Source organism: Salvelinus namaycush, chromosome 24 (assembly GCF_016432855.1).
Source record: "Salvelinus namaycush isolate Seneca chromosome 24, SaNama_1.0, whole genome shotgun sequence".
NCBI classification, from domain to species: Eukaryota; Metazoa; Chordata; class Actinopteri; order Salmoniformes; family Salmonidae; genus Salvelinus; species Salvelinus namaycush.
Genome location: NC_052330.1, coordinates 13,107,821 through 13,130,681, shown reverse-complemented (window position 1 = coordinate 13,130,681; position 22,861 = coordinate 13,107,821). Strand labels below are relative to the sequence as shown.

At 44.8% G+C, this 22,861-nt stretch overlaps 1 protein-coding gene across 1 annotated transcript in view; it reads left to right on the top strand.

The window, feature by feature from the left end:
- Positions 1-22,598, top strand: part of LOC120019504 (exostosin-1-like) — a 239,969-nt gene extending 217,371 nt beyond the window's left edge. Inside the window, exons 8-11 of the mRNA XM_038962801.1 lie at positions 10,582-10,671; positions 14,820-14,980; positions 19,864-20,035; positions 22,413-22,598. Of these exons, the coding sequence (XP_038818729.1) occupies positions 10,582-10,671; positions 14,820-14,980; positions 19,864-20,035; positions 22,413-22,598 (609 nt within the window). The remainder of the gene's footprint in view (positions 1-10,581; positions 10,672-14,819; positions 14,981-19,863; positions 20,036-22,412) is intronic.
- Positions 22,599-22,861: the final 263 nt, after the last annotated feature.

Sequence of the window (22,861 nt, the reverse complement as noted above, 5' to 3'; positions counted from 1 at the left end):
ACTGGCTCAAATTAAGATCCTACATCTGTAGTGTGAAAAGCAGGGGCATCATTTTCATGCTGCTGCATGAATGCATTGTGTGATAGACAAGGGAAAACACAGGCTGCTGTGAAAGGGCCTTGATGAACCACAGGCCCTCTCCTCTCCGTTGTAATCTATCATTCTCTTTTATCTTTTTTTTTCTCCCCTCCATTCTTTTATTTCAATGGAGAGACTGCGGCTCCATAGTACACGCTAATCAGCCATGAGTAGAGGTCACCGGCACCATTCAATTAAAATCCAACCTATTATGTTATCGATTTTTCCTCTGTGTTTCTATCCTCAGGAAAGTAACACATCTAACAATAGGTCCCCTCATCTTTTTCCTTCAAGTGGGTTTCAATTTGAAGGCTAATTAAGTTGACCCGCATCCGTGCCATGGATCACATTATATCCAGCTGACATTAAATCACAATCCTTACTCTCGGTAGACCTGCCACTCACTCCCAGGGCCTGACGGCTTGGAGTTAAGCCCTTCACTGACGTGTGTGTGTGTGTGTGGGGGGGGGGGGGGGGGGGCAGGGGGGGGGGGGGGGTGTCTGATTCTGTGTGTGCGTGAGATCTCCACAGTAGCATCTCCACAGCTGTGTGTGGGTGGCTGGCTGAGTGTGCTCCTCTCCTGCGATGTGACGCCTCAAGAAGGGCTCACTGTCTCATTAGCACCTCTCCATCTCCCCATCCTCGTCAGATAGCTATTTTCATCACCTGCTAAATTCATACACAGCCTGGATCACAAGATGTCTCATCAGAAGGGAACATGGCTAATAAGAACAGATAAAGAAATTAGGTGAAACGTCCAAGTGTTAGATCTACTGCAAAGCGTTGAATCGTTGCGTTGGAGTCCAATGCTTTTGAACACTGCCAGTTTCTCTAAAAACTAAAACTTGATCCTCAGAATCAATTCAGTCCATTCATTTATATTTGCGTTAAATGTCGGCGGGCAGAGTTCAGAATTGACTGAATTGTGTCATTAGGCTTCTCATTACTCATCAATATTTCTTATATTGTTCACATTTTATAAATTCACAATATTCCTTATCACCTAACCATGCAATCAAATCAAGCTGTAGGTTACGTGTGAGGAATAATGGCACTTGATTGCACTTTGAATGCAAATTTGTTTGTTTTTTAAGTATCCTGAAAGTGGAGGAAATCTATTTATATTGACGAAAAGCATGCCTACATGCTAAACTATCTCACTACACTTCCCCTTAAACTCCAATCAGAGTCTGTGTAAACAGCAGTGGTGAAGGAGATGGGTTTCTGTGGGCCTGTTAGGGTTTCTGGGTCATGGGTCAGGTTGAGGTTATCCCTGGTCTGTACTCTATGGTGGTGTCTCTGGCTCCCTGGGCCCCTGAGGTGGGTGTCTAATGATCCATAATGCATTGAGGTCAGAGGAGGCCAGAACACACAGTCTCCCAGGCAGGCTAGACACAGGGTGAGAGAGAGAGACTCGTCAGACTAAGGGCCACTAGCAAACAGATGACAAAGACACTTGATTTGTGGCTTTATATTTAGCCATAACTTCAAAATTGTTTATTTGGGATTTTTATCAAACATAATGCAATTTTAGTTTACAAAAATGCGATGCATATTTAATCTCAGATTATTATACTTTTTTTTATGTATCTTTACCCCACTATGACAGCACTTGAAGTACATTTTATAAAGAGATGGGCTATGACAAAAATGAATCTCAGAAATGATACTTGAGCCGTTGAAATACTTTTCCCTGCTGAGCTTCGAACTTTGACTATGAGTGTGCCAGGCATCAAATCGGATTAACCCATAAAGAAAATAATTGAAAAGCCTCTAAAGATTGGCCTTGAAGTAGCAGGAGTCAATAGAGATGAGAATGATGACACATCTTCACCAGGTGACTCAGAGATACATCAATTTATATCTGCCTAGGGGGGAAATCCATTGACACGGACCAGAGAGAGAGGAGAGGAGATGGAGAGAGAGAGAGATGGAGAGAGAGAGAGATGGAGAGAGAGAGAGATGGAGAGAGAGAGGAGATGGAGAGCGAGAGAGGAGATGGAGAGCGAGAGGAGATGGCGAGGAGAGAGAGGAGATGGCGAGGAGAGAGAGGAGATGGCGAGGAGAGAGAGGAGATGGCGAGGAGAGAGAGGAGATGGCGAGGAGAGAGAGGAGATGGCGAGGAGAGAGAGGAGATGGAGAGCGAGGAAATGAGAGGAGAGGAGAGGGGAAAGGTGGGGAGAGGAAAGGAAAGGGGAGGAGAGGAGAGAGAGAGGAAATGAGAATGGAAAGGAGAGGAGAGAGGAAAGGGGAGAGGAAAGGAGAGAGGAGAGGAAAGGAAAGGGGAGAGGAGAGGAGAGGAGAGAGAGGAAAGGAAAGGAGGGGAGAGAGAGAGAGAGGAAAGGGGAGAGGAAAGGGGAGAGAGCGGAAAGGAAAGGGGAGAGAGAGGAAAGGAGAGGAGAGGAAAGGAGAGGAGAGGAAAGTAAAGGAGAGAGGAAAGGAGAGAGAGAGAGCGAGCTCAGAACCTGTCTCAGTGGGACCAGTTAAAGCAGCCCTGGGGCAAGGACGAAGGACGGTGGGCCCTGGGACAGAGGAGGCGGAGAGGGACAGACACGGGGGATGAGAGGGAGAGAGAGAGATGGGCAGAGTGGAGGACAAACAGTCCCTGAAGATGTGTATTGGAATCGGAGTTCCAGAGTATATAGAGATCTGAAGGCAGAGCTGTGGGTGAAACAGAGGGGTGAGCAATATTACAACAACAACAACAGCTGGCCTGACATCCAGAGCAGTGAGTAACCATCACAACATGGGGATGGGGAAATTAGAGCAATAAGTACATTATACTGCGTATGGTAATTGTCAATGCAGAACTAAATGAATGCCACTGTTGTGAATAGTGTGTTGATCATTTTTACCTCTAATTACTGAGGGAGTTTTGTTTGAGAGTGCTTTTTTTTTAATTTTATTTTATTTTTTCCTTTATTTAACCAGGTAGGCAAGTTGAGAACAAGTTCTCATTTACAACTGCGACCTGGCCAAGATAAAGCAAAGCAGTTCGACACATAACAACACAGAGTTACACATGGAGTAAAACAAACATACAGTCAATAATACAGTAGGAAAATAAGTCTATATACAATGTGAGCAAATGAGGGGAGGTAAGGCAATAAATAGGCCACGGTGGCGAAGTAAATACACTGGAATGGTAGATTTGACAGATGAGTGGGCAAAGTAGAAATACTGGGGTGCAAAGGAGCAAAATAAATAAATAAATACATTAGGGGAAGAGGTAGTTGTTTGGGCTATTTATAGATGGGCTATGTACAGGTGCAGTGATCTGTGAGCTGCTCTGACAGCTGGTGCTTAAAGCTAGTGAGGGAGATAAGTGTTTCCAGTTTCAGAGATTTTTGTAGTTCGTTCCAGTCAATGGCAGCAGAGAACTGGAAGGAGAGGCGGCCAAAGGAGGAATTGGCTTTGGGGGTGACACATGAGATATACCTGCTGGAACATGTGCTACGGGTGGGTGCTGCTATGGTGACCTGCGAGCAGAGATAAGGCGGGACTTTACCTAGCAGGGTCTTGTAGATGACCTGGAGCCAGTGGGTTTGGCCACGAGTATGAAGCGAGGGCCAGCCAACGAGAGCGTACAGGTAGCAGTGGTGGGTAGTATATGGGGCTTTGGTGACAAAACGGATGGCACTGTGATAAACTGCATCCAATTTGTTGAGTAGGGTTTTGGAGGCTATTTTGTAAATGACATCGCCAAAGTCGAGGATCGGTAAGATGATCAGTTTTACGAGGGTATGTTTGGCAGCATGGGTGAAGGATGCTTTGTTGCGAAATAGGAAGCCAATTCTAGATTTAACTTTGGATTGGAGATGTTTTATGTGAGTCTGGAAGGAGAGTTTACAGTCTAACCAGACACCTAGGTATTTGTAGTTGTCCACATATTCTAAGTCAGAACCGTCCAGAGTAGTGATGTTGGACGGGCGGGCAGGTGCAGGCAGCGATCGGTTGAAGAACATGCATTTAGTTTTACTTGTATTTAATAGCAGTTGGAGGCCACGGAAGGAGAGTTGTATGGCAATGAAGCTCGTCTGGAGGGTTAACAGTGTCCAGAGAAGGGCCAGAAGTATACAGAATGGTGTCGTTTGCGTAGAGGTGGATCAGAGACTCACCAGCAGCAAGAGCGACATCATTGATGTATACAGAGAAGAGAGTCAGCCCAAGAATTGAACCCTGTGGCACCCTCATAAAGACTGCCAGAGGCCCGGACAACAGGCCCTCAGATTTGACACACTGAACTCTGTCGGAGAAGTAGTTGGTGAACCAGGTGAGGCAATCATTTGAGAAACCAAGGCTGTTGAGTCTGCCGATGAGGATGTGGTGATTGACAGAGTCAAAAGCCTTGGCCAGGTCAATGAATACGGCTGCACAGTATTGTTTCTTATCGATGGCGGTTAAGATATCGTTTAGGACCTTGAGCGTGGCTGAGGTGCACCCATGACCAGCTCTGAAACCAGATTGCACAGCGGAGAAGGTACGGTGGGATTCGAAATGGTCGGTGATCTGTTTGTTAACTTGGCTTTCGAAGACCTGAGAAAGGCAGGGTAGGATAGATATAGGTCTGTAGCAGTTTGGGTCAAGAGTGTCCCCCCCTTTGAAGAGGGGGATGACCGCAGCTGCTTTCCAATCTTTGGGAATCTCAGACGACACGAAAGAGAGATTGAACAGGCTAGTAATAGGGGTTGCAACAATTTCGGCAGATCATTTTAGAAAGAAAGGGTCCAGATCGTCTAGCCCAGCTGATTTGCCCAGCTCTTTCAGAACATCAGCTGACTGGATTTGGGAGAAGGAGAAATGGGGAAGGCTTGGGTGAGTTGCTGTGGGGGGTGCAGTGCTGTTGACTGGGATAGGGGTTGCCAGGTGGAAAGCATGGCCAGCCGTAGACAAATGCTTATTGAAATTCTCAATTATAGTGGATTTATCGGTGGTGACAGTGTTTCCTAGCCTCAGTGGAGTGGGCAGCGGGGAGGAGGTGCTCTTATTCTCCATGGACTTTACAGTGTCCCAGAACTTTTTTGAGTTTGTGTTGCAGGAAGCAAATTTCTGCTTGAAAAAGCTAGCCTTGGCTTTTCTAACTGCCTGTGTATATTGGTTTCTAACTTCCCTGAAAAGTTGCATTTCACGGGGGCTGTTCGATGCTAATGCAGAATGCCACAGGATGTTTTTGTGTTGGTTAAGGGCAGTCAGGTCTGGAGAGAACCAAGGGCTGTATCTGTTCCTGGTTCTACATTTCTTGAATGGGGCATGCTTATTTAAGATGGTGAGGAAGGCATTTTTAAAGAATAACCAGGCATCCTCTACTGACGGGTTGAGGTCAATATCCTTCCAGGATACCCGGGCCAGGTCGATTAGAAAGGCCTGCTCGCTGAAGTGTTTCAGGGAGCGTTTGATAGTGATGAGTGGAGGTCGTTTGACCGCTGACCCATTATGGATGCAGGCAATGAGGCAGTGATCGCTGAGATCTTGGTTGAAAACAGCAGAGGTGAATTTAGAGGGCAAGTTGGTTAGGATGATATCTATGAGGGTGCCCATGTTTACAGCTTTGGGGTTGTACCTGGTAGGTTCATTGATCATTTGTGTGAGATTGAGGGCATCAAGCTTAGATTGTAGGATGGCCGGGGTGTTAAGCATGTCACAGTTTAGGTCACCTAGCAGCACGAGCTCTGAAGATAGATGTGGGGCAATCAGTTCACATATGGTATCCAGAGCACAGCTGGGGGCAGAGGGTGGTCTATAGCAGGCGGCAACGGTGAGAGACTTGTTTTTAGAGAGGTGGATTTTTAAAAGTAGAAGTTCAAATTGTTTGGGTACAGACCTGGATAGTAGGACATAACTCTGCAGACTATCTCTGCAGTAGATTGCAACACCACCCTCTTTGGCCGTTCTATCTTGTCTGAAAATGATGTAGTTAGGGATGGAGATTTCAGAGTTATTGGTGGTCTTCCTAAGCCAGGATTCAGACACGGCTAAGACATCCGGGTTGGCAGAGTGTGCTAAAGCAGTGAATAAAACAAACTTAGGGAGGAGGCTTCTCATGTTAACATGCATGAAACCAAGGCTTTTACGGTTACAGAAGTCATCAAAAGAGAGCGCCTGCGGAATAGGAGTGGACCTAGGTACTGCAGGGCCTGGATTCACCTCTACATCGCCAGAGGAACAGAGGAGGAGTAGGATAAGGGTACGGCTAAAAGCTATGAGAATTGAACGTCTAGGACGTCCGGAACAAAGAGTAAAAGGAGCAGGTTTCTGGGGGCGATTAAAATAGATTCAAGGTATAGTGTACAGACAAAGGTATGGTAGGATGTGAATACAGTAGAGGTTAACCTAGGCATTGAGTGATGATGAAAGAGATATTGTCTCTAGAAACATCATTGAAACCAGGTGATGTCATCGCATATGTGGGTGGTGGAACTGAACGGTTGGATAAGGTATAATGAGCAGGGCTAGAGGCTCTACAGTGAAATAAGCCAATAAACACTATTCAGAACAGCAATGGACAAGGCATATTGACATTAAGGAGAGGCATGCTTAGCCAAGTGATCATAAGGGTCCAGTGAGTAGTGAGGTTGGTTGGGGTCACGGCGATTCAGACAGCTAGCCGAGCCATGGGTAGCAAGCTAGCAGAAGATGGAGGTCTGTTTTTAGCCACCCCGTGCGTTTCTGTCGGTAGATTAGTGGGGTTCCGTGTGGTAGAGGGGACCAATCCAATTGTCAAAATAGTTATGGTTATAGTGGCCCAAGAAGATTGTTCGATAGACCTGTTCAGATAGCAGCCGATATGCTCAAAACAGCTAACAATTAGCGGGCCGTAGTTAGCAGATGGGCGTTCAGGTTACGTCGTGATGTAGGGGCCAGTTGAATAACTCCCTCGGGCATATAAGTATTCCAGTCGTGAAGGCCCGGTGGGGCTCCGCATCGGCAGTAAAACGGGTCCGGATAGGTGATTGTAGCCCAGGAGTGGCTGATGGAACTCTTCAGCTGGCTAGCTCCGGGATAATTGGTGTTTGCTCCGGAATCGACGTTAGCAAATAGTCACTCGGATAGCAGTCAGTTAGCTGCAAGATCCAGGTGTAAATGTCCAGAGCTTGCGGTAGAAATCCGGGGATATGGAAAGAAAATAGGTCAGGTATGCTCTGGTCTGAGTCGCGTTGTACAAAACTGGCGATAGCTTTCCGAGCTAAAGGATAGCTGATGACCGCTAGCCGTAGTTAGCTGAATACTAATGTTAGCTAGTGAGCTGGCTAAATTCTGTTGTGGATTTCAGATACAAGATGAATAATACTTTTGGGAAAAAACTGATCCGCACCACATTTGGTGAGGCGGGTTGCAGGAGAGTGTTTTGAAGTTGAGTTTTTAGAAAAAAATATATAAAAAGATATGCGAGGAAAAAGATAAAAAGATATCAAATATATATACACGGGACAAGATGAGGACAAAGGACATCTGACTGCTACGCCATCTTGGATATCAGTTTAGTTTAGTTTAGCTTTAGTGAGTGTCCTCCAGGCTTTACTCTGAAAAACGCTGTGAAATCCATACAGTATTACAGGCATGCTGATAGACAAACTGTAAACTTATTGACATTAAAGGAATCCATGTCATGTAAAATCTTTTCAAATTTGGCCCTGTTCAATTGATGAAATGATTTTCAACTAAAGAGTCATACTCATTTCACATTGTGATATTTGCTGTTAATTTCTATTTTGACCAAATATATTTGCCCTTGGATATCCGAGTTCCTGTTTCCACAGAGGGAATCTAATTAGCGCGTAATAGCAATGGATTCATTAGGATTTCGCGAGAGGACTTTGAGTCTCTGAACATGGAGCTATTAAAGCTGGAGTCCCCTTATTCCTCGTTTATAGAAATACACTTAAATAATAAAAATCCTCTAATTATGAGTCAATAGCAGTATTACAGCGATCTCTGTGAAGCCTGTGTTTAGTGTAATGGATTAGGGCATCCACATCGTATTTGCCCAGCCTGCAGATCGATAGTTCCTACAGAATACGGTGATCCCGTAAAACTGTGGTTGGAAGAATTAGCATAGAAATATTCATTCCTCATGTAAAATGGATTTGCAGTCCCATGAGGGTTAACGCTGCAGCCCAAGTATTTTATTAAACGGGTTTTATTCAATCAAGCCCCCAAGCACAGAAGACAGATAGGATAAATATACATCATTCATATTTAACATGACAGTCTGAAAACATAAGATAAAGTTGGCAAATCCCGGAGAACAAGATCAACGGCTTCCTCTACCTCGTCAGAAAAAAATATCCTCACTCACGATTCATCTGAGCACTCTTATGAATACCAAACCGATTCTATGCACAGATATAGACTTTTTTTTAAATCTTTTTTTTTTTAATAAATGTTACCCCCTTTTCTCCCCAATTTCGTGGTATCCAATTGTTAGTAATTACTATCTTGTCTCATCGCTACAACTCCCGTACGGGCTCGGGAGAGACGAAGGTCGAAAGCCATGCATCCTCCGAAACACAACCCAACCAAGCCGCACTGCTTCTTAACACAGCGCGCCTCCAACCCGGAAGCCAGCCGTACCAATGTGTCGGAGGAAACACCGTGCACCTGGCTACCTTGGTTAGCGCACACTGCGCCCGCCACAGGAGTCGCAGGTGCGCGATGAGACAAGGATATCCCTACCGGCCAAACCCTCCCTAACCCGGACGACGCTAGGCCAATTGTACGTCGCCCCACGGACCTCCCGGTCGCGGCCGGCTGCGACAGAGCCTAGGCGCGAACCCAGTGCCCTAGACCACTGCGCCACCCGGGAGGCCAGATATAGCCTTTTATGAGCTAACCTATATAGTGTAGCTACCTATCAGAAGAAGCAACCCCCCCCCCCCCCCCCCCCCCCACACCCTTCTTTCTCAGGAACGTCGTCTTGTTACTTGATTGTGTATCGTTGTCATTGAGAGTCAGGTCTGATTGCTGTCATTCATCCCAAGGGCCCTCCACAGCTGATAAATGGCTGATTACTGAGTGTATAATAGTTATACTGAAAGCCTGTACTTTGCCACTCTGTCTCTCTCAATATGTTCCTACGAGAGCTTTTTACCACACGACTCCTAAACGACTCTTAAAGTAACCAAATGCTCCTCGTTTAATCAAGCCCTCAGCTGCTAAATGATTTTTCAATAGGCCCCATGAAGGGCTCTCCTGAGCCAGGAGGCTCGGCTCCGTGCTATGTGGCCATGCCAGCGGTACGCTGTCACTATTATCCTGCTATGACACACCAGGCAGGGGTAGTTAAAGCGAATAGGAAATAATGTTGCATTGAAAAGGGCCCATTAAGCCGAGGTGATGTGAGTCCACAGCACCTCGAGTCATCCGCTGCCGCTGCAAAATAATGACAAGAGGCCCTGTCGAAAGCGCGGCCAGGCCCACTTGCTCTTGAGCAGCCAACCCGAGGCGAGGCTAATCTCCAAGTCAACAGGTTCCTATCAATAACTTTCTGATTTGATGAATGAGGCAGCAGCCAGTGAAGTTCAGGAGGGAGAGAGAGGGCGGTATTAACCCCTTAAGCTTGGTGTCAAGAGCATTGCAGGCAGGCAGGCAGGCAGGGGGAGTTTTAGTGAAGATGCATCACACCACACACTCTGGCTGGCAGCCTCCCAGAGAGAGAGACAGTGAAGAGGATTACCCTGAGATCCCTCTCAGGAGGCCACTGCTGACAGTTCACTTCTGCGATGTGTGTGTTCCCTAATATTATAGGACATACTTTGCAGCAGGCAATCTACCAATAACGCTGGCCGCAGAGAGAGAAACAGCCATCAGTCGTTTCAAATAGAAACACCGTCAATAACAGGAGATATAGTGGAGGCATTTTATTCATAATATGTCATATTATTGCAAATACATTTTTCCATTGTGTACCTACACTGTTATTGCACTGTATTTATTAGTAGGACATGTGCTATTGTGAAGTGGTTCTTTGGGCAGAAGATACTGCCAGGCAATTGTGGTGTTTTTAATATCTCATTGGCCTTCACCCACATACTCAACAGAACAAGGTTTTTCATCCAATAATCAGAGCAATATTTCCTCCTTAAAATGAATAGTCCTTCAATAATAGAGTCTTTCCAGAAGTAGCCTACAGAGGAGTGGAATGTGAGGCCCGAAATAGCAAAGATTGGCCTTCTATGGATGAGCTGTTACGGAGAGCTAAAGAAATGCAATTATGTTTCAAACAGAGAAGAAGGTTAAGGTTACTCTCTGGGTGCGTCAGGATGAATTGATTAAATGGTTTGCTCTTCTTTTCACCCAGCATGAAAACGTGACTCCACTCGAACAGTTTCTAGCCAAGCCCGTTCAAACATACTGCACCTGAAATACTTCACCATAGTGATTGAATAGGTCCCCACACAGTCAGAGGTTCTGACATCCGAGCCAGTGGATGGATTGTTGGAGTTTGCGACTGTAGCAATTGACCACATCTCTCCCTCTCCCCCCCCCCCCCCCCCCCCCCCCCAGACAATGAGCAGTCGCTTTTCCCCCCATGACGTCATCCTCACAGATGCTGTCCTCAGTCTGGACGAGGACTCCGTCTTGTCGACCAATGAGGTAGGAGGATTACTTATTATTCCCCCTTCTGTCTCCCTATTCTACCTGGGGCTTTAACGTTCAAAGACCAGATTCAATCCATCCTCATCTAGCAATGTTATGCAGTATCTTACCCATGCACTCTTCTTATTGTGAGAACTGGAAGGTAACTGTGAGGGGAGTCTACCTGGTAGTACAAGTAGAATTTTATAGTACCCAAAAACATTCTCTGATTTCATTTGATAATGGGGGGGAAAAAGCTAAGCTGGCTTGAGTCCCAAGCCTGTGTGTGAAAATTAGCCAACAATTAACATTGTATGATCAGCTTCAGCGTTTCGTGTCTCTTATCTGACATTGACACCCACAACAACACCAACTGGTGAGATTTAGCAGCATCTGAAGAAGTAACAGAACTTCCAGACAGTTTCTTGGAAGTAGTCCCTCTCCCAGAGGAGTGGAGATGAACACCAACCGACCTCCTTCATCTTCAAAGCAACTCCTTGTTTTGTTTGTAGTCTGTTGTTATGCAGAGTGCCGTGTCGCTCTGCTTGTTGCTACGCTGTGCTCCGTCTCTGTGCCTGCATGTTGTTCCTGTTAATTCTCATTTCTGCTATTCAATTAGTCTCTGTATAATATTTGCACATTGCAGAATCAGCAAAGCGCTAAAGCTCTTTTTAATTGCTTGTTCCCATATAATTTGATCAGGAATTAATATTACTCCCTTAGAACATGGCCAAAGGGAGTATCTCAGACTCAAAGTTGGCTCTTTCAGAGTAACTGCTCTGGCCTAATGTTCAAACTGGCACTGGGGCTGCACTCTACAGAGAAAGTCAACGCTGGTAACATGACCTACTGTAGAGGAAACAAGACAGAGGGAGGTGAAACATGGTGACAGGTTATATTAGTAGATCAAGTCTGTGGTCCAGGTGGATGCCCACCCTTCACACTAACCATTCACGGTAAAGTGTAATTCATCCTCTCTAACTAAAACATCTCAGCCTTTTGAGCCACGGGGATGTCTTGCCTCATAGGAGGCTGTTGAGGGGAGGACGGCTTATAATAATGTCTGGAACTGAGCAAATGGACTGGGTTCAAACACATGGAAACCATGTGTTTGATGTATTTGATACTGTTCCAGCCCGTCCTCCCCAATTAAGGTGCCAACAACCTGTCTTGCCTTATCTGATAAATTCTACCCTTGTGTTTCTCCATGAAACAGTATCAGTGAAATGGTCTGGTATCTTGTCTCCAAGTTTCTCTCGCCCTATTGATTTTACATTGCATGTTATATTGATGAGGTAATTTCAACACACCTTGTCCAAGAGAGAAATCTCTGCAATGGAGTTCATTTCTCAAGCATTGCGTAATAACCAATTTATCTCTCGTGGTCGGGACGGATTGATTGCCCCTCTAAAGGAAATTTGCTGTATTTAAGATTCCTGTTATTGAGTCACTGACTGGCAACATCTTGAACGAGGGTCTTTTTCTCCTGATGATTTCATTATCCGGATGCAGTTAGCTAAAGGATCTTCCCATGCTGTGAAATGCAAATTCGGTGACCATGGTGCCAATTCAAAAAACATGTATTCACCATCTGTCCTGGAATGAGAAACTAATGAAAGCCCAAGTTGTTTCAAGCAATCAGGAGGTTTGTGAAACCTATTACCTCTCCGGCATGCTAGTCTCTGCGATGATCATTAGACTGTCAAACCATGAAGTCACAGTTTGATTAAGCTTCACGTCTTTGAAGGGGAAAAAGGGCGAGAGTGGCTCATTTTGCTGGCAGTTGTAAAAAATCACTAAATGAACCAAAGCAGCAGTTGCCTCTCAGTGTGAAGATTATGTTATTTTTCTTTTTTGCAAAGGTTTCAAACATTTGCAGAGTTCTTTTGGCTGAGCCCTTGGAAATGTTGACGTTGTTTGTGTGTGACACAATGTACAAGTTGGATTTGCAGGGTTTTATTGTGTTACAAATATTGAACTTGTTAAATCAAGCTCATTAGGAAATCCATTGTTTTCTGCATCAAATTGGAGTCTTGGTGGTTGAGTGATAATAGTTTCCTGCACCTGCTGCTTTCCATTCTAAGCACATGTTGTTGTATTGTTTCGGTGTGTATAAATACAATTTCTGCTGTGAATCTAATTAAGAAAAGGTTCTGCTTTGGGAAATGTAAAATTTCAAAACTGACCAACATGTCGGTGTAATGATTACGTTCCACATGTATTTCCGTCATACCTTTTTGACACATGATGGACAGACAGACAGACACAGAAGGCTATGTTTCTCTTTCTGGGCTAGTTCACCCCATCCAATGCCTGCATTAAGAATGAGACCATCTAAAAGCTAGAGCCCCAACAAGGCTTTAATGAAGATGTTTCATGCAGGTGAAAGGGAAGGGTTTTGCCAATAAACACCTTTCAGACCGCGGCTATCCAAATTTGAAGCTCCCATAAGATTTCAGTGAGTTAAGACCTAATCCTTAGTGAATTGTGAGTCTTATCAGCGTATAAGAGACCTGCAAAATATAATTTATCTATTTGAGATTTTATTAATTGCACCAAGACAATCTTCACCTTCCAAGAGGATCCACTTAAATTGTATCGCGGTGCAAGATTACAAAACGGATGTTACAAAAGTTTTATGAGGTTATTTTAGAAAAAAGACGAATCCTACAGATGTCTGTCGAAAAAGCCAAGAACCAGTCAGATGCAAATCCCTCATCTGCTTAATAATCTGTCTCAGTAATTGCCCTTTAAACATTGAAAGCATCTTAATTGAAAATAACTGAAATGTGAGCGAGTAGAGCATTTTTAATGGGACTTTTCATATTACAATAACTACATAGAACAGTGACAGGACAGAATTCATAATTGCATTGCTTCAACTCATTAATCACATGATTATGCTTTAAGAGAGAATGCAGCGTGGAATATGAATGTTCCTATCATGACACTGTCTGGCTGCCCATGAGAGAGCAGGGTACAGATAACAGTAAAACAGTCAGTCTGTCAAATGTTCTCCAGGGATCCAGTGGAACATATCAACTGTGGATATGAATGAATGGAACATAACACAACGACATGATCTTTGTCATTTAACAAGATCTAATGTCACAAGTTTACTTTCCTTCAGATCATGAGAACTCAATACTAGTGAATATGCTGGAAACCAAATGCTGCATGTCTTTCTTTCCTATATGACTATACACTCTTAGAAAAAAAGGTGCTATCAAGAACCTAAGGGTTATTCGGCTGTCCCCATAGGAGTATCCTTTGAAGAAACCTTTTTTTGTTCCAGGTAGGACCCTTTCCACAGAGGGTTCGACATGGAACCCAAAAGGGTACTCCAATGGGGACAGCCGAAGAACCCTTTTGGAACCCTTTTTTCTAAGAGTGTACTTTTCTATTATTTAATAACATATCACATCAAATGCCACAGGTAATTGATATGCCGGTAGAGATTTGTGATGTCGACTCTTAGCAAGCCATATTCAGAAACCATTTTATGTATTAAATGGGATTAATGTATGTTGCCCTTGGAAAGTCTTTCTGCAAGGATAGCATTTCCCCTCTGCGTATGTCATTAATCTCCGTCCCTATTTCCAATCCATAATTAACTAAGACACATTGTGAATGTGCCAAATCAGTCTGTCACAAAGGATGCGAGGCACAATCAGGGCATTATAAGAGCGTAATTCCAAAAGGCAAAATTATTTGCATGATATCATAAATCCTGCACTGAGGTAATGTCTAACTCGGCGATTAATCAAATGCTACATTAAGAAAGATGTTTCCAACCTTTTTCTCAGCTTTTGTGGTCTCATTTCTTCATAATTGAGCACACATGCATCATGACACAGCTAAGATGTGTGCGATTATTTTAAGGGACCTTCTGTTTTTTGGGGCTCTGTTCTCTCTTGTGTTTTGGAAATGAATTTTGTGCCACTCTGCCAACAGAAGTCAGGAAGTGTATTCTACTGTGTGGTGTTCTTCATATTCTCTGGACTTGAGCGACTGTCTTTTGATATTTGGTGTTCCTGAGAAGAAGACCTTTGGAATTCAAATCTACTCTTTTGCTACATTGTACTGTAGTTGACATAGCTGATCTAATGCAGAAGTAAATCTGTCTATTAGCGATTTTGAAAGATGTCTTTTCATTTGAACCCCAGGTTGACTTTGCCTTCATCGTCTGGCACAGTTTCCCAGACAGGATTGTGGGCTACCCAGCACGCAGCCATTACTGGGACGGCAGCAAATCAAGATGGGGCTATACCTCCAAGTGGACTAACCAGTACTCCATGGTGCTCACAGGGGCTGCGTTCTATCACAGGTACAGTAACATGGTGCTCACAGGGACAGATTAAATTGTTTCTTTTCCTCATCAATCTACACACAATACCCCAAAATGACAAATGACATTTTTGCAAATGTATTACAAATTAAAAACTGAAATATCACATTTACATGTGTTTTCAGACCCTTTACTCAGTACTTTGTTGAAGCACCTTTGGCAGCGATTACAACCTTGAGTCTTCTTGGGTATGACGCTACAAGCTTGGCACACCTGCATTTGGGGAGTTTCTCCCATTCTTCTCTGCAGATCCTCTCAAGCTCTGTCAGGTTGGATGGGGAGCGTTGCTGCACAGCTATTTTCAGGTCTCTTCAGAGATGTTCGATCAGGTTCAATTCCGTGCTCTGGCTGAGCTACTCAAGGACATTGAGAGTTGTCCCGAAGCCACTCCTGTGTTGTCTTGGATGTGTGCTTAGGGTTGTTGTCCTGTTGGAAGTTGAACCTTCACCCCAGTCTGAGGTCCTGTGCTCTCTGGAGCAGGTTTTCATCAAGGATCTCTCTGGACTTTGCTCTGTTCCTCTTTGCCTCGATCCTGACTAGTCTCCCAGTCCCTGCTGCTGAAAGACATCCCCACAGCATGTGCTTCACCGTAGGCATGGTGCCAGGTTTCCTCCAGATGTGACGCTTCGCATTCAGGCCAAAGAGTTCAAACTTGGATTCATCAGACCAGAGAATCTTGTTTCTCATGGTCTGAGAGTCTTTAGGTGCCTTTTGGCAAACTCCAAGAGGGCTGTCATGTGCCTGTTACTGAGGAGTGGCTTCCGCCTGGTCACTACCATAAAGGCCTGATTGGTGGAGTGCTGCAGGTTCTCCCATCTCCACAGAGGAACTCTGGAGCTTTGTCAGTGGCCATCGGGTTCTTGGTCACCTCCATGACCAAGGCCCTTCTCCCCCGAATCCTCAGTTTGACCCGGCGGGCAGCTCTTGGAAGAGTCTTTGTGGTTCCAAACTTCTTCCATTTAAGAATGATAGAGGCCACCTTCTTCTTGGACCTTATATAGACAGGTGTGTCTATGTCCAATCAAGTTATAGAAACATCTCAATGATGATCAATGGAAACAGGATGCACCTGAGCTCAGTTTCGAGTCTCATAGCAAAGGGTCAGAATTTTTTTAAAGCTGTTTTCGCTTTGTCATTATGGGGTATTGTGTGTAGATTGCTGAGGATTTAGTTTTATTTGATACATTTTCGAGTAAGGCTGTAACACAACAACATGTTACTTTCTGAAGGCACTGTACATTCAGAACCCCTGCCTGCTCTGTGAGGGGTGTAGGGGCCATGATAATAGCTCAAGGAGGGGAATGCGGTAACACATACCAATTACTTTGAGCACATACAGGCAGGCAGGCACGCATGGTGGTTATAAAAATCCCGAATACATATCGAGACCTGTTAACACTGTATAGCAGAAACTCCTGCACTTGTCACTTACTCTTACCACGGAGGGGTGTGATGAGGTTTGTATTGTTTTGTACCAGCATCACACGTTGCCACAGACACACACTGGTTCATAAACTCAGCAAAAAAAGAAACGTCCTCTCACTGTCAACTGTGTTTATTTTCAGCAAACTTAACATGTGTAAATATTTGTATGAAAATAACAAGATTCAACAACTGAGACATAAACTGAACAAGTTTCACAGACATGTGACTAATAGAAATGGAATAATGTGTCCCAGAACAAAGGGGGGGTCAAAATCAAAAGTAACAGTCAGTATCTGGTGTGGCCACCAGCTGCATTAAGTACTGCAGTGCATCTGTTGCTCATGGACTGCACCAGATTTGCCAGTTCTTGCTATGAGATGCTACCCCACTCTTCCACCAAGGCACCTGCAAGTTCCCAGACATTTCTGGGGGGAATGGCCCTAGCCCTCACCCTCCGATCCAACAGGTCCCAGACGTGCTCAATGGGATTGAGATCCGGGCTCTTCGCTGGCCATGGCAGAACACTGACATTCCTGTCTTGCAGGAAATCATGCACAGAACGAGCAGTATGGCAGGTGGCATTGTCATGCTGGAGGGTCATGTCAGGATGAGCCTGCAGGAAGGGTACCACAGGAGGGAGGAGGATGTCTTCCCTGTAACGCACAGCATTGAGATTGCCTGCAATGACAACAAGCTCAGTCCGATGGTGCTGTGACACACCGCCCCAGACCACGACGGACCCTCCACCTCCAAATCGATCCCGCTCCAGAGTACAGGCCTCGGTGTAACGCTCATTCCTTCTACGATAAACGCAAATCCAACCATCACCCCTGGTGAGACAAATTTTTGCTTTTTGCCAGTCCTGTCTAGCGACGGTGGGTTTGTGCCCATAGACAACGTTGTTGCCGGAGATGTCTGAGGACCTGCCTATTGCGGACAGTCTGAGCACTGATGGAGGGATTGTGCGTTCCTGGTGTAACTCGGGTTGTTGTTGTTGCCATCCTGTTTCCCGTTCCCGCAGGTGTGATTTTCAGATGTACCGATCCTGTGCAGGTGTTGTTACACGTGGTCTGCCACTGCGAGGACGATCAGCTGTCCGTCCTGTCTCCCTGTAGCGCCGTCTTAGGTGTCTCACAGTACGGACATTGCAATTTATTGCCCTGGCCACATATGCAGTCCTCATGTCTCCCTTGCAGCATGCCTAAGGCACGTTCACGCAGATGAGCAGGCACCCTGGGCATCTTTCTTTTGGTGTTTTTCAGAGTCAGTAGAAAGACCTCTGTAGTGTACTAAGTTTTCATAACTGTGACCTTAATTGCCTACTGTCTGTAAGCTGTTAGTGTCTTAACGACCGTTCCACAGGTGCATGTTCATTAATTGTTTATGGTTCATTGAACAAGCATGGGAAACAGTGTTTAAACCCTTTACAATGAAGATCTGTGAAGTTATTTGGATTTCTACAAATTATCTTTGAAAGAGAGGGTCCTGGAAAAGAGATGTTTGTTTTTTTTGCTGAGTTTATATGTTTTATTCAGGAGTAGTCTACGTCTTTCAGTACAGTAAGTGCCATTTAGAAAACTAATCCGAATTCCTCACACCACTGACAGTTTTTGTATATAAGCAGCATAATAGAAAAGGAAATAACGTCTTTGTTTTTTTTCTTTCCTTTTTCCATAAAAGATTTGATTGTAAATGCAATGCCTCAACACAATGAATACAAACTATTAAGCCATGCAGCAAATTGAATTGAGAAGTATTTTCCTCTCATGAGAGATTTCAACTCATGTCTTATCGGGCAGTTGCAGATAAACTACTCTCATGGAACATGTCATTGTTGTAATCTATTGTGTGGTTTTAAAATGCCTCTATTATTCAGCTCTCAAGGCTCTCAAGGGTCTGTCTACTGAGGCATTGTGATAATAGTCAAGTGGCAAGTGTTTCTACCATATTGTCACCAGTAGCAAGTGTAAAAACAATCCTATCAGATCAGCACAATTAACAAATCTGTGTCATTAATTAGATCGCTATACTGATCAAAAATATCAAAGCAAACTGCAACAATTTCAAAGACTTGACCGAGTTACAGTTCATACAAGTAAATCAGTCAGACAATCCCGCGGGTCGTGGTCGGTGGTTGTGAGGCCGGTTGGACATACTGCCAAATTTTCTAAAACGACGTTGGAGGTGACTTATGGTAGAAAAATGGACGTACAATTCTCTGGCCATAGCTCTGGGGGACATTCCTGCAGTCAGCATGCCAACTGCACACTCCCTCAAAACGTGAGACATCTGTGGCATTGTGTTGTTTACAAAACTACATTTTAGGCTGGCCGTTTATTGTCCCCAGCACAAGGTGTACCTGTGTAATGACCATGCTGTTTAATCAGCTTCTTAATATGCCACACCTGTCAGGTGGATGGATTATCTTGGCAAAGGAGAAATGCTCACTAACAGGGATGTAAACACATTTGTGCACAAAAGTGAGAGAAAATAAGCTTTTTGTGCGTATGAAACATTTCTGGGATCTTTTCTTTCAGCTCATGAAACATGGGACCAACACGTTTACATGTTGCATTTATATTTTTGCTCAGTGTACATTTCCCATCCAAAGATATCAACATGAACAAAGATATCAGGCAGAGTGTGATATTCAGATCTGCAAAATGACAACGTTGACAAGATAACTGACAGCACATAGATCAATAGCTTCGCAGAGAGAAAGCCACAGAGTTTGTCTCAAAGGAAAGTCCTTGTGCTCATCTTTCCTGCGCGGATGAGACCGACATATGGTGCTGATGGCAGACCTTGGCTGTGACACCTCACCTTCACGAGGCTGACAGTGATAGCTGGGCTGATGCTGTAGAGGCCAAGAGCCCAGCGGAGCTACCAAAGAGGAGGAGGAGAGATAAGGCACGAGTCAGACTGCCTCTGGATCTAAATAGAGTGGCCCACCCCGACTGACGCCCATCCCTCAGCACAGACGTACAGGAAATGATGCGCCTTCCTTTGTCAGCCATACAGCCAGGGCCCTCAACATAATAAACAGATGGGAAATGAGACATGGTACAATCAGGGCTGCCAGAAAGAGAGGGGCGAAGTGTCTCACTCTGAGAAATTAAAACATCCGTCTCTGGGTGTCGTCAGGCGGGTGGATGAGGCCGCAAGGGAGGGTGGCTCTTCTCTGGGCTGGCTCCGCTCATTCTGCAGGATGGCTCCACCAGACAGATTACCATCCATATTCTGTGAATAGAAAACAACAAGGGACATTATCCAGAGAAATGGTGAACCTTCGGGAAATGGCACTGAGAATGGAATTAAGGAGATTTGATTTCCTGTGTAGTCACTGCTGTTTCCATTTGCAATATTGCACTATGCAGTATATCAATGTGGTGTCCTTTTATGAATGTATCCATCCCTCTTTCTCTCTGTGTTTCTAGGTATTATCACTACTTGTACACTCACTACTTGCCAGCCAGCCTTCTCACCATGGTGGACCAGATGGCTAACTGTGAGGATATCCTGATGAACTTCCTGGTGTCTGCTGTCACTAAGCTCCCACCAATCAAAGTCACCCAGAAGAAGCAGTACAAGGAGACAATGATGCAGCAGGTACAGTAGGTCTTCGTGGTAACAGTGTGTGCTTGCCTGCGTTTGTGCGTACGTGTGTGTGCCTGAGCATGAGCGTTTGACCTGACGATCCTAGCTTGTTGAAGATGCTGTCCGCGAAACCCTGTGTTTACCCAGCATAAATCACTATCCAACGGCCAATTTCAATAGATATCAGGTATCTAGTGCTTGGGTCAGGGCACAATTTCAAGCTTTGGCGGCGGTGCCGTTTAAGATTCGGGAGTAAGATTTGCGGTATCGTACCATGAGCATGGACTATTTCTATTACATCAGATCGGACGACTGTCATTCATATTCCATTCATCCAGCTCAATGTAACATCCATAGGTTTAGGCTACGACATGATGCTCGAATTTGCCCTATACACATCATGAGGTAGCCACAGCCAAGCCTACAATTGAAAGTTTAAGGCGTAGGTGCACACAGGTCATGAGACAAATTTGAGTAATCAAGGTGTCAGACACTGACACATTTAATACCACCTTGCACGCTCTTGCCTGCATGTAGTTGATCTGGGGTGTAATCATTAGTCCAAAAGGTTGTTTTGCAACTAAAACAAGAGTTTCTATTGGACAAATTCAGATAGGTCCCTCCCCATTTTGTTCTGTTTGCTTCCGTTAAGAAATGTTTCGCAACATAACCAGGCGGAATGAATATAACCATGATCACCCGCACACACAGTTCATTTTCATAGCAGCCACCTGCAGTATCATCACTTTGCTAGTTTTATCATTCCTTTTCCCATCTACACGCTTTCCTCCTCTCACCTTTTCCACCTTCGACTTCAGTGCACAACTCAACAGCTGTCTGTGACCAGGCGAAAAAACCTCTCCATCCAAACCTTCATACCATAACCGCTACATAGCCTACGTCGTTGTCACCATATTAACGTTCTAGTCAATCAACTAGAACTAACGCGTTAGTAAACCCACAATCCAATCCATGTGTACATTCATGCAGTACAGTGTACAGCAAGCAGTTTAGCAGTTACTCTGGAGGGGAAAAAACGAAAGCTTACCTTGACTTAAAAGAGTTGCGGTGTTGGATAACCTTAGCCAGTTAGCTAACATAAATGGCATTCCTCTCTGTTTGAGTCAGGTTGTTGAGTAGAACAAATTAGTTGCATTGGCTAAGTGATAGGTAAACTATGAAGAATGATTCTTTGATTGGATGGACAACTTGTCAGTTCATACTGCAAAAGCTCTGATAGGTTGGAGAACGTCCTCTGGAAGTCTTCATAATTACTGTGTTTCTCCTAGGTTTTGTATTTTCAGTGTACCCAGAGGACTGAAAATAGCTGTCCTGTGGCTACACCATGGTGCTACACTAGAGGGTGCTGTTGAGGTTACTGTTGACCTGCATTGCAAAACTGTGTGTTTTAATCAGTTATTTGGTGACATTAATATTTTTAGTATGGTTTTATCTAAAAATGTTATTTTTTTATTTTTATGTTTCACTACTTTTATTTTTATGAAATTTACTGAGTAGGATGGTTCTCCCATTCCTCCTCTGAGAAGCCTCCACTGATCTCAATGTGCCTGCTAGTCTGAAATGAGCCTGAAATTGCAGCCAGACACAGAGCCTGTGATGCGTGCTGTGAGGTGGGATATGAGAGAGGAGGGACTGCAGTATTACAGACCGGTTCACTCAGGAGCCTCCAGAGAGAGGTGGAGGCGGACGGAGGAGGCTGCAGCGCACCAACAGTCTCCCTGTGTGATTCCCCGTCTGGTTGGTGTGCACGGGCTGAGCCGGGGCCGGCCCACGTCAGGCCTGATTGATGGCCCAGCTCGGGGCAGCCCAATGACTCGCCTCTATCGGCTCTGTGATTAATGTCTTAATTGTGTAGGCAGCAGCGTACCAGTGGTGGATTTTCTCCCATCTCTCTCAACACATAGCATCTTCAGACCCTTTCCAGGCATATTTTTCCACTGCAGTCATCGGTGCTGAAACATTTGTTGCCCTGCTTCAAGATCACACAGGAAAGTTAATCGGAAACATGGGAATGTTTGCGGGAGACTTATGGAGATTTTGGCCGGCACTTTATCAGTTGAATGGGAGTTAAAAGGCAACAAAATATAACTATTCTTACATGTAGTTTTATTTGTGTGTATGTATACAGTAAATATGAGCTGTTGTCTGAAAACCAGGGTTCCACTCCATTCAGCAACCTTTTTATGTATTTCCAGGCCGTCTTTGGAGGGAAAACAGTTTACATCAGACGACACAGCTCTAATGTACCATCCTCCACACAGTACATGTTTCTGCTTTTAAACTGATGCAGAGTCAGTTCGTACCGTGACCTGTGTGGGGTTGGTGTGCTGAACTGACGTATCTCCTCTGTCTGTGTGTCTGTCCACAGGGTTCTAAGACGTCCCGGTGGGCCGACCCGGACCACTTTGCCCAGAGACAGACGTGTATGAACTCGTTCAGCAGCTGGTTTGGGTTCATGCCCCTGCTGCACTCCCAGATGAGACTGGACCCTGTGCTGTTCAAGGACCAGGTCTCCATTCTGAGGAAGAAGTACAGGGACATCGAGAGGCTGTGAACCCAACACACACTCATACACACAGAAGAAACTTGAGTGGTGTGGGTTTGGGCCAAATCTCCTTCCCAGCTGCAAGTGAAAAGAACTGCCTTTTTTGACCAGCCTGTTCAGTCAGTCAGACTGTCCGAACAATATGTGAAATCTCTACAGAGTAATTTATTATGAAATATGCAACACCAGGACCGTTATCCAGAGGTAATGATCTTGGCTATTGAAGATGATTCATCTTCAATGTCAGTAAGTTGGACTGTGTCGTTGTTGTC